The sequence below is a fragment of the Erinaceus europaeus genome, chromosome X (assembly GCF_950295315.1).
Source record: "Erinaceus europaeus chromosome X, mEriEur2.1, whole genome shotgun sequence".
Lineage (NCBI taxonomy): Eukaryota > Metazoa > Chordata > Mammalia > Eulipotyphla > Erinaceidae > Erinaceus > Erinaceus europaeus.
In genome coordinates, this window is record NC_080185.1 from 85,840,756 (window position 1) to 85,852,879 (window position 12,124).

The window sequence follows — 12,124 nt, forward strand, 5'->3', positions numbered from 1 at the left end:
CTGTAGCTCTGTTTCACCACCTCTTAAGCCCCCCACATACAGGGGGGGACCAGGGGACTGAACTCATGTCCTTTGTGCACTGTAATGTGTGCACTCAACCCAGGTGTGTCACCACTTAGTCCTCACAAATACTATTGTATAGAACCATTGCATAATAGAAAATAATGCTGTTTCAAACACCTCAAAAAGAATAAAAATAAAGCAGCCTAGCATATGATTGAGAAGCTGAAGTGGACATAATTAGCCTAAGGAAAGGAAATTCAGAGAAAGACAGAGACAGACATGAAAAAGTACAAAGGAAATTCAATTGATTTCACAACTGTGTTGGAGTTACATCCGATGACCAGACCTAAAGTAATTTAAATGCCTTTTTCTTTGATTCTTCATTAAGTCCTTTGGCAGTTTCCTCTATTTTTCAAGTCATCCTTGAACACAAGAATATGTAGAGGAAATTGGAGATGTATTTACATATTAACTTGTCATTTTCCATCCAAATCATTAAGCTTTCATAGGTGGCATGTATGTGAAGCGATGACTATTACCTTTTGCCTCTACCCTGTAAGCTTCCAATGTCCCACAGTAGTCTCCCTTATTTTTGCAGTGCATTACATCTAAATCAAGTGATTCCACTGACCAGAACCTCTCAGGTAATTCTCCTCCTTTTATCTTCTTACTAATTGGTTGGTTCTCTCTCTTGATCCTTCCAAGTAGCTAGCCTTAAGTGGGCTGAAGATGAACACTGGTGCTCTGTGGGATGAGGTAGTAGATTGTATAGTTTTAGGGTCATACCCCATCTTGGAGATAACTATACAGTCTACTGTCTTTCCCACGGTTGTACACTTTGCCTCCGATGTGCTCTGTTCAGGTTCTTGTTCTGATTATGCTGTGTTCCATTTGGGCATGTGTAGCAAGACTGCATCCTGTCCCTTTTGTGTGGCCATCATGGTATGGTGTTTTATGAGAACACTGTGATAGTCATTTCCAAATACTGGTTTCCAGTAGAAATAAAATAAGAATTGTTTGATGAGATTTTCAGAAAGCTGAATATTTAAAGGATATTTTTACATTTATAGATTATATTCATCCTGATTAATATCAAAATAGTTATATTAAGTGATATTCATAGGCTTTTTTCCCCCTTTCTGTATGAAAGTCTTGGAAAATTTGTCTTGAGCAACCTGTTTTGGGGATGGTAACTGAGCTAAATGATATTACTACTATATGCTTTATTGTTCTCTATCCATCTAAATGATAGCCATTTTGTATTTGTAAGAACTAGTCCACATAATATTTTGTGGTTCATCCTCACCCTGTCCTCAGAACTTTCATCTGCATCCCTATACCTTTGACAGTTGAGTTTGGAAATGAGTGTACCAAAGCCTACTCTGTTTTGTTTTGTTTTGTTTTTAAGCAGTGAAAGAGGGTAGGTGACCTAGTGCTGTTAATCTTTGAAATTGTTTGTCATTAGATAAAATTCCCTTTTCCCTGATATCCCTGCTAAAGAATTCTGCTCATGTCAGGGTGAGGTAGTAAGTTGTATTGTTGTGGGGTAGGGATTTTAGACCCCAATTAGAAGATAACTATACAACTTACTACTTTCCCTGGTGTGTGGCATATTCACACTTTAGTCTTGACAGTAGTCCCTCTATAAGGCAGAATTATCTGAGATAAAAAGCAAGAAAAAGTCAACCCTAAGAGCTGTGGAATCACCCCAGTGCCACCAAAATTTAATTCTAGAAGCTATAAAAAGTCAGGACCCAGTGGGGGTTGTATTGTTATAGGGGAAACTGGGGAATGCTATGCATGTACAAACTATTGTATTTACTGTTGAATGTAAAACATTAATTCCACAATTAAAAAAATAATAAAAGGGATGGGATGCAGAACTCTGATGTTGGGAACTATGTGGAATTGTACCCCTGTTATCTTACAGTCTTGTTAATCATCATTAAATCACTAATAAAAAATTAAATTTAAAAAATTCAGATCTTTAGTTTTTGGGACTAAGCTTACAGTGTGCCTTAGCCCTCATCCTAGGTATGTGAGACTATACAAGATTTTCCTAGGAGCAGTTGGTGGTTGGGGAAAGTCCTGCATCACTGGCTAGGTGGGATATTTGCTAAACTACATGTGTTAACTGGGTGGCTCCTCAGGACCTTGGCTAACTGCCTTTTAATATCCTCATTGTTATTCTTTCCCCAAAAGATGGGACTCCTATACCTGAGAGCTACCCAACTACCCCATCTTCATCTGATGGAGCCACCGCTGAGTCCAAGGAGACTCTTGTCACTCTGCAGCCCTCACAACAGCAGCCAACACTTCCACCCCCACCAGCCTTGGGAGAGATTCCTCAAGAGCTGCAGTCCCCAACAGCAGAAGGGGGTGGCTCTACACAGCTATTGATGCCTGTAGAACCAGACGAATTGGGTCCTACACGATCAAGTGGAGAAGCAGAGACCACTCAAATGGAGTTATCCCCAGCTCCCACTATAAGTGAGTAGAATTCCTAGGTTGGTGGGTAGAAAGAATGACCATCTTTTGTAGTTTCTCATTCTTCTCTGACTTTTAGAGAAAATAGTAGAAGCTCAAGTCTTCAGAGTAGACTTGCTTGTTAGCTTTTTAGCTAAAGTTGTGGTTTCTTCTGTGTTCTCAAGTGGATGTGTAATGATCTAGTGATTTTGCTATCAGTTTATTGACTTAAGTTACTTTATTCCTGAGCCAGACTTACATTGTTTCTTTTAAATCAGCCTTCCAAAGTAGATTGTGTTGTCTTTACAAAAGAAGTTACTCAAAAGTGAATTGATTAGTCCAGGGTCAATCAGTACAGTCATTAAGTGGTTGATCTGAGATTATCCTTCAGATATGTGCCTCTAAAGCTTCATCTCCTTCAGTTCCAAGGATGGTAAGTGCATGAGCCTCCATGTCTCCCATCCTGGCAGACACCATTTATTTCATGGCATTATTTCCCAGTGGATTGAAATGGGGCCTCAAAATTCTTGTTCCAACTGGATAAACTGAAACCTATTTGCTGTCCTTACTCCTATACTAATTTACCTGTGGATGTACTGTGAAGAAGCTAGATGTGGGGGATATTTTTCTTCAAACATCCTTGTTTATATACATAAATAGAACATTTACACTCAAGTGATGCCTGCAGGGCATCAAAGTGGCAAAATTTCTTTCTTATGGTGCTTAGAGAAAGTATTTCATAGACACGTCTAGAACACTGTAAATATCCAACGGATGATGGAAAGAACTTAAGCCTTATAAAGCACATGAGATTAAAGAAAATACCTTATTCTAGAATAAGGGTGGAAAAATGAGAAGGGTTTGATCTAACTGCCATTCAATAAGCAGCCCTATCAAGGACTTTGTCTATTGTGTTGCTGCTTCTTAACTCAACCCCATCTTCCAGGCAGAGATCTAACCTCTTCATATGACTTCCTCCTAGCCTCTCTTTCCCCAGAGAGAGCTGAAGATTCTGATGCATTAACAGCTGTCAGCAGTCAACTAGAAGGTTCTCCTATGGACACCAGTAGCCTGGCTTCCTGTACCCTGGAGGAGGCTGTGGGTGAAACCTCTGCAGCTGGTGGTTCTGAGCAACCCCCAGCAGGCAGTTCCACTCCTGGGGATGCCCCACCAGTTGTGACTGAAGGCAGGAGTGATGGGTCAGTGGAACCTACCCAGCCCTCTGAGGATGGGTAAGCAGTGTGTGGGAAAGAGGAGGGCAAGATATGTTGCTGGGTGCATGGGGGAAATCAACTTGGCTTCTATAAAAGGGATGATTTTAGGAGTATTTCATAAATGAAAAGCCAGTACAGAGAACAACCTAAAAATGATTCCCTTCAGCTCCCCCCCTGCATCTTCTGAGAGTTCTTCCACCAGAGATTCTGCTGTGGCCATTTCTGGAGCAGATTCCCGAGGTATCCTAGAAGAGCCACTGCCTTCAACAAGCAGTGAAGAAGAAGATCCCCTTGCAGGTGAAGTTTGTGTGACTTCAGGCCATCCTGGGATTGTCTGGGTGTCTAGTAACCCTTGACTTAGAAATGTCTGCCATTCAAGCATAATGGAATGAGTCCAGGCTTTGTATTTGTATTTAAAACTGGTTTTAGCTCAAATCTCCCCTCTACCACCTTCTAAGGCCTTTAGGAACTGGGACTGCTACTTGACTCTCTAATATTTTTGAGGAAGATAATAGTAGCTATATAATTGGTTCTTGGTAAAAGTTACGCCTATGGAGGGTATTTGGGTCTTCTTTATGATTCCTATGTCCTTTGCATGCAGAGAGAATAAACCAAGCTGGTTTTACTTAAGCAAAACTATGGATTATTCCCTCCAAATAGATCTTTGGCACTTGTAAAGGTGTGAGTTTATTGTCACCCTCCATCTCTCCTCAGGTATCAGTCTTCCTGAAGGTGTGGATCCCTCCTTTTTGGCTGCTCTACCTGATGATATCCGCCGAGAAGTCCTACAGAACCAGCTGGGCATCCGTCCACCAACTCGAACTGCTCCCTCGACGAATAGCTCAACTCCTACAGTGGTGGGAAATCCTGGTGTGACAGAAGTGAGCCCTGAGTTTTTGGCTGCCTTGCCTCCAGCCATCCAGGAGGAAGTATGTGAGCAGGGAGCTAGTGGGGCCAGACTGCCTAGCTGTGGGTCTATCTCTATTGATTTTTTTTCTGTCCCATAGGTGCTGGCACAGCAGAGAGCTGAGCAACAACGTCGGGAACTGGCACAGAATGCCAGCTCAGATACCCCCATGGACCCTGTAACGTTTATCCAAACTCTGCCCTCAGACCTACGCCGTAGTGTCCTGGAGGATATGGAGGACAGTGTGTTGGCTGTGATGCCTCCTGACATTGCTGCTGAGGCTCAAGCCCTGAGGCGAGAACAGGAAGCCAGGCAGCGGCAGCTTATGCATGAGCGCCTCTTTGGACACAGCAGCACCTCTGCACTGTCAGCCATTCTTCGAAGCCCAGGTACAGAGGAGGGCAAGTGCAAGGACTTGGAAATAATCCAGTTTGAATCAGATGAGGCTCTGTTTTCCTTTGGTAGGTTACTTGAGCCCAGCTTACCCCCACTCCCTAATTTCAATTCCCTTTTTCTTTCCAGCTTTCACCAGTCGCCTGAGTGGCAACCGTGGTGTCCAGTACACTCGCCTTGCTGTGCAGAGAGGTGGCACCTTCCAGATGGGGGGTGGCAGTAGCCATAACAGGTACCTTAGTCACTTTGCCATACCACCTCTCACATCTACTTCGTTCATCTCTAAGTGAAAAGGCTGGGTAAACTCTCAGATGATTTGAGTCATGGGGGAGAGGCACAAATCTTTGGAGCTCACCTTCAGAAAACTTCAGAGGCAAATTAACTGACAAGCCATAATCACAAAGGCAGTCAGACAACAGTCACTGATTGGTTGTAATAAGGAAGAAATCCACTTGCCTTGTATAGTGTCTAGACTGGAGGAGTAGTGTTTGTTGAAGGCTGAAACAAAGTGAGCCTAGGATGCCGTAATATTGAGTCATTGGTCTCTATAAAGCAGACAGCCTGCTGACAGTCTGGAAAAGACAAATACACATTGTCTCTGGTCTTTACAGCAGCCCCATGATGAAGCTGTTATAAACATTGTAGAGTACCTGGTAAATAGGCACTCAGAAAGCTACCTTTTTTGGACTAAACACCCTACTCAAACTTTCTTATAGCCATTCCACTCATTCCCCTCCCCTAATCCTATCCATGATCCCAAAGCTCTAGTTCAAGTGTTACCCAGGAACCATGCTCTGTTCCAGGCCTTCAGGCAGTAATGTGGACACTCTCCTTCGCCTTCGAGGACGCCTCCTTCTGGACCATGAGGCCCTGTCTTGTCTCCTGGTCCTACTTTTTGTGGATGAGCCAAAACTTAATACTAGTCGTCTACACCGAGTACTGAGAAATCTCTGCTACCATGCCCAGACTCGTCACTGGGTCATCCGTAGTCTGCTGTCCATCCTGCAGCGCAGTAGTGAGAGTGAGCTATGCATTGAAACACCCAAACTCACCTCAAGTGAGGAAAAGGGCAAAAAGTCAAGTAAGAGCTCTGGGTCAAGCAGCCATGAGAACCGCCCCCTGGATCTGCTACACAAGATGGAATCTAAAAGCTCCAATCAACTTTCCTGGCTCTCAGTATCCATGGATGCAGCCCTAGGCTGCAGGACTAATATATTTCAGATTCAGCGTTCAGGAGGACGCAAGCATACTGAGAAGCATGCAAGTAGTGGTTCTACTGTTCACATCCACCCCCAAGCTGCTCCCGTGGTCTGCAGACACGTTTTGGACACACTCATTCAATTGGCCAAGGTGAGGAACCTAAAGAAGCTCAACTCCTGGGGATAGGAGAGGGGTGGCAGACACTGCCTAGGTGAAATTTTAGTGCTGCAGGAGTCAGGGTCTTGCTTTGGTACCAATGCCAAATCTAGTGTTCCTGGGGAGTTATATAATGAATAACTTTGGGGTTTTTACCTTGACTTTATAATGTTTATGCATTATCTCATTTGGACATCAAATCAACCCTCAGTGGTTTGCATGAGCCATATTATTTATTTAGCCTCCAGGGTTATCGCTGGGGCTCAGTGCCTGTACTATGCATTCATTGCTCCTGCACTGTGAATCCACTACTCCTGGAGGCTATTTTTTCTCTTTTCTTTTTCTTTTTTATTGGATAGGACAGAGAACAATCAAGAGGGGAGGGGTAGATAGAGAAGGAGAAAGACAGATACCTGCAGACCTGCTTCCCCACTTGTGAAGTGATACCCCTGTAGGTGGGGATCTGGGGCCTCAAACCAGGATCCTTGCAAAGATCCTTGTACTTCAACTTGCGTGCATTTAACCCAGTACACTACTCCCCAGCGCCCCCCCCCCATGAGTCATATTTTGTAGATTTTTGAAAAGTTGTGACACAGGGGCCAGCAAAATAATTCACTTGGATTGTTGAACTGATTTGCTATGTGCACAATCCTGGTTCAAGCTTAGCCCCCATCACAACACTGAAGGAAGTTTTGGTGCTATGATCTCTTTCACTCTTTGTTTCTGTCAAAATAATAAAAAATCGAAGTTGGGACACAACATTTTGGTGCCTTATACGTGTTGTGGAACTAGATATAGGACTTAGTTCAGTGATCTTTTGAGTATTTGTTGATAAAAGGTAACTAACTGTGTGCTTTGTGCCAGGCATTATGCTAAATAATCTCTAATCTCAAGAGTTTGTAGGGCATTGTAGATGTTCTTGCTGTTTTAAACTATAAAGGCTGAGGCTCAGAAAAGTTCTCTCTCCCTACGGTCTTTGTTCATTTTTCTAGATTTCTCTGCCATTGATTACATAAGACTCCTATATGCCATGTCTTTCACACTACCAAAGGATATAAGAGTATAGGAACTAGATGTTTTTCCTTTATATCTGTGTAGGAAACCCCCACCCCCAGATCAAGTCTGTTCCTTTACCCCACAGGTTTTTCCCAGCCACTTCACACAGCAGCGGACCAAAGAAACAAACTGTGAAAGTGATCGGGAAAAGGGCAGTAAGCAGGCCTGCAGTCCATGCTCTTCGCAGTCCAGCAGCAGTGGCATTTGCACAGACTTCTGGGACTTGTTGGTAAAACTGGACAACATGAATGTCAGCCGGAAAGGCAAGAACTCTGTAAAGTCAGTGCCAGTAAGCGCTGGTGGTGAGGGAGAAACCTCTCCATACAGCCTTGAAGCCTCTCCACTGGGGCAGCTTATGAACATGTTGTCACACCCAGTCATCCGCCGGAGCTCTCTATTAACTGAAAAACTTCTCAGACTCCTTTCTCTCATCTCAATTGCTCTCCCAGAAAACAAAGTGTCAGAAACACAGACAAATTCTGGCAGTGGTGCTTCCTCTACCACTGTTGCCACCTCAGCCACCTCTACCACAACTACCACTGCCGCCTCTACCACGCCCACTCCCTCTGCTATAAGCACCCCTGTCACTTGTGCTCCGGCCCTGGTTGCTGCCACAGCTATATCCACCATTACTATAGCTGCTTCGACCACAGTGACTACCCCCACAACTGCTACCACTACTGTTTCAAGTAAGTTATACAGGCTAAGCACTGTGGGGTGTGTGCACCCGTATCTACCCCTATCCAAATATTCCTTTCTAAATGATAGCAATCAGCTTGTTTTGTCTGTAGTAGCTAAATGTATTCGTTCTCACCCTAATCAGTCTCAGTCATCCCTACTCCACTCCCTCTCTCCCACACAAACAAGAGACTAGCAAGTATTCACTATAAATGGCCACCCTAGGCTAACCACCAAAAAGAATGAAGAAAGTCCTTGCCTTCAAAGAGCTCCCCATCTTTCCACTCTGTTGAGGGAACCAAATTCTCAGAGGAAAGGACAGGATATAGTGTGAATCAGTAGGAAAGAGTAGCCTAGCCATTCCTGAAAGTAAAATCAATGAATCCTGTAACAGACTAGTTTAAAATTCTTTAAAGAAGTAAGTTTTGTAGAGGGTCTCTTCATAGGGGGTTCTGTCAGTAACGGAGAGAGTGGGATTTTTGTCATATTACAAGCTAGAATTATGGTGTTGAGAGATGCTTACCTAGTAGATCTAAGCATATGCTTTAATCTGGGGTTTGAGCACTAGCACCATGGCATAAGGCCTAGCTTCATGGAAGGTGAAGCAGTATTGTATGTCTCCTCCTGTCAGTCACCCCCCACCCGCCTGTGTATGTATATATGAAAAAAAGTCAGCCCAGAAGCAGTGGGATCATGCATATATGAGTTCTCAGCATCACCAAAAATGCAGTACAGTCTTGAGAGTACTTGTTTTCCCAAGTCAATTGGTTTTGTTTTGTAGATTTTTGTTTTCATTACTTTTACCATTTAAAAGTCCTGAATAACATAGGAGTTCTTGATTCTGTCACTTAAATCTCTGGCATGTGAGTTTCAGTAGATTATAGTGTTGTATCTTTTTCCTCAAAGCTTCTACTACTAAGGTCAGCAAGTCTCCAGCAAAGGTTGGTGATGGGAGCAGCAGTAGTACAGACTTTAAGATGGTATCATCAGGCCTCACTGAAAACCAACTACAGCTCTCTGTGGAGGTAAGACCAGGTCTGACCGTCCAAGGTTTGGGGGAAAAAGGGTAAATGGGTAAGATGGCTTTAAAACCCACTCCTATCACCTTTTTTCTTAAACTAGGTGTTGACATCCCACTCTTGTTCTGAAGAAGGCCTAGAAGATGCTGCCAATGTATTACTACAGCTCTCTCGAGGGGACTCTGGGACCCGGGACACTGTTCTCAAGCTGCTACTGAATGGAGCCCGCCATTTGGGCTATACTCTCTGTAAACAGATAGGTAATGATAGGAATGAAATCTCCTACTTTTTGTAAATCTCTTAGTTATGTGTTGCTTCTTTCTAGAACCCAACCCTGAACTCACCCAATCTGTATTAAGTGCTTTTGTAGAGCAGCCTTCATACATTTTCTGTCATAGTGCTGGGTTTACTTAGCAATGGGTTTACTTTTGTTCAGTTGTTCTTTAAGAGCAAAGATGGTCTTTTTAAATTTCTTTATTGGGGGAGTAATGGTTTACAGTCAGTATTTTGTACATGCATAATGTTTCTACGTAACAATGCAACCCCTACTAGGTCCTCTGCCATCATGTTTCAGGACCCAACACCCCCCCCCCCCGGTCTTTTAGTTTGGTGCAATACACTAACTCCAGTCCAAGTTCTGTTTATAGAGTTTTCCCTTCTGAAAAAGATGGGTTTTCTGACTATATCCCCAATGCTTGAAGGGAAACAAGTGTTCATATAGCCCGTGGTACCCTCTTTATTCTCCATTCTGACATACTTAAGAGACCCAAGATGAGCTTGCTGAAGCAGTTTTGACACCTCAGAGATAAAGCTGTACTGTATGCAGACTCAGGAATTGGAAATCCAAGTATTACCCTCTCTGTACAATTTTGAGGGTGCAGAACATATAAAATCACTTGACAAATCATCTCATTTTCATCTTCCTGTTTCACCAAGAAGAAAACAGATCCAGGGCACCAACGTTGATTGATTTAATGAAAAAATAGAATTCCTTCAACATAAAGAGTCTCTTTGGTATCTCTTACATCCATATCAATCAGGACTCTTCCTAGCTCTTCATTACCTTATTAGTTCATTCTCACAAATGTCTCTGAATCTAAGATAATAATATAAGCTGGACTATATGATCCAGGATTTTTTTTTTTGTTGCATGAGATTTGTAAAGCATGTAAATTTGGTGTATATCCTACTGTAGTCACTTATTTCTTTTTTTTTTTATTCCCTTTAGTTGCCTTTTTTATTGTTGTAGTTGTTATTGATGTCGTTGTTGGATAGGACAGAGAAATGGAGAGAGGGGGAGGAAAAGACAGATACCTGCAGACTGCCTGTGAAGCGACTCCACTGCAGGTGGGGAGCCAGGGATTCGAACCGGGATCCTTAAGCTGGACCTTGCACTTCGCACCATGTGTGCTTAACCTGTACCGCCCGACTATTGTTGCTTATTTCTTATCTTCAATAACCTTTTGAGATTGGACAGTATTAGAACATTAATAAGTTGGATAAGGCATTTGGAGAGGGATAAACATTTTGCCTAAAATCACCTACAAAAACCTCAGAAGTATAAGCATTAAACAGGGTCCAAAACGGATCCTTCTCCCCTGCTCCCACCTACCACCCCCAAACTGTTACGTGCAGAGAATAGGTGTTTATGATTTTGGTCATTTGCAGGGCTTAACCATGGGGTGAAGGGGACTTTCTTCTAGGCCAGGTAAATTGATAATCCCTGGATCTAATAGCACAAGTAGATGAGAAGAGAGTAAGTCCTTTCACTCCAGCTGCAGCTGGACAAAGAGGATGACTTACAAAGGCTTTTTGGAAACATTAACCTTCATCCACTTGACCAGTGAATATTTGAATATTTGCTTGTTCCTCTGCCTGCCCAGGTACCCTTCTGGCTGAATTACGGGAATACAACCTGGAACAGCAGCGGCGAGCCCAGTCTGAGACCCTCTCTCCTGATGGGCTTCCTGAAGAACAGCCACAGACCACCAAGTTGAAAGGCAAAATGCAAAGCAGGTGGGTGCTAGCTGCCCATTTGTGGGGCTGGATTCTATGACCTTCTGAAAGGTGACTCTTGCTGGTTCCCCTCTCTGGGCAGGTTTTCTTTTTCTGCCCTATACATACTTGAATCTACTTTTTCCTGCTTGTAAGATTTCCTTGTGAGATTCCTTACCCCTCTGGTTGACACCAGATAACCCTGCTTGCTCTGGGAGTTTGTGCTTTTATGCTGTCAGTATACGCAAGCCACCTCTACACTATCCAGGTTTGACATGGCTGAGAATGTGGTAATTGTGGCATCTCAGAAGCGACCCCTGGGTGGCCGGGAGCTCCAGCTGCCTTCTATGTCCATGTTGACATCCAAGACATCTACCCAGAAGTTCTTCTTGAGGGTACTACAGGTCATCATCCAACTCCGAGACGACACACGCCGAGCTAACAAGAAAGCCAAGCAGACAGGCAGGCTAGGTATGAAACTGGAGTGTCCAGTTGAGGGGCAGGGTTGGTGGTGGAAAACCCAGAGTCACTGGAGGACAAGACTTAATGTCATGTCCCCTTCTTGTTTAACCTTTTCAAAAGGAAATGATGATCCTTTCTTAAAATGTTGATGGCTGCATTCTGTATCTCAAGCTGTCTGCATAGGAAATTCACTAGGGCAAGTGGTAGGAATTAAGGGGGAATGGAAATCTGGCAAGGAAATTTGGGGTGGGTCTTTATTGAACAAAATTTAACTCACTGAATGTGCCTTCTTTTCTGATTCCTTGATCACTCTTGACTAAAACATGGTGGTCATATTACTGCAGTTGTGGCCTACCAAACCCTATCTCTACCCTCCTCTCCCACAGAACTCTCTCACTGTCCACCTGCTTTCTAACTGTAGGTACTTTATGTGCCTGGTGATGGCCATTCTGAAGCTACCTGAGCTCAAACTCAGACCTCAGCAAGATGCCCTGTGGTGGCCCAGGAGGCAGGAGAGAATTTTGACCTTCTCATGTCTTTCTGTATTTTATATCTGGCCTTCTTTTTCCTTTCTC

General features: G+C 43.5%; 1 protein-coding gene across 15 annotated transcripts in view; it reads left to right on the forward strand.

Moving 5' to 3' along the window:
* The window catches only part of HUWE1 (HECT, UBA and WWE domain containing E3 ubiquitin protein ligase 1), a 175,053-nt gene that overhangs the window by 153,517 nt on the left and 9,412 nt on the right, over window positions 1-12,124 (forward strand). For 11 of the 15 annotated variants that reach the window (XM_060183492.1, XM_060183505.1, XM_060183504.1 and 8 more), the window contains 13 exons: window positions 602-647; window positions 2,206-2,493; window positions 3,416-3,701; window positions 3,850-3,980; window positions 4,398-4,612; window positions 4,691-4,979; window positions 5,113-5,215; window positions 5,787-6,333; window positions 7,481-8,084; window positions 8,980-9,098; window positions 9,196-9,352; window positions 10,976-11,108; window positions 11,356-11,558. In XM_060183492.1, the coding sequence (XP_060039475.1) occupies window positions 602-647; window positions 2,206-2,493; window positions 3,416-3,701; window positions 3,850-3,980; window positions 4,398-4,612; window positions 4,691-4,979; window positions 5,113-5,215; window positions 5,787-6,333; window positions 7,481-8,084; window positions 8,980-9,098; window positions 9,196-9,352; window positions 10,976-11,108; window positions 11,356-11,558 (3,121 nt within the window). The remainder of the gene's footprint in view (window positions 1-601; window positions 648-2,205; window positions 2,494-3,415; window positions 3,702-3,849; window positions 3,981-4,397; window positions 4,613-4,690; window positions 4,980-5,112; window positions 5,216-5,786; window positions 6,334-7,480; window positions 8,085-8,979; window positions 9,099-9,195; window positions 9,353-10,975; window positions 11,109-11,355; window positions 11,559-12,124) is intronic. The other 4 variants (XM_060183500.1, XM_060183506.1, XM_060183502.1 and 1 more) reach the window with 3 other exon arrangements.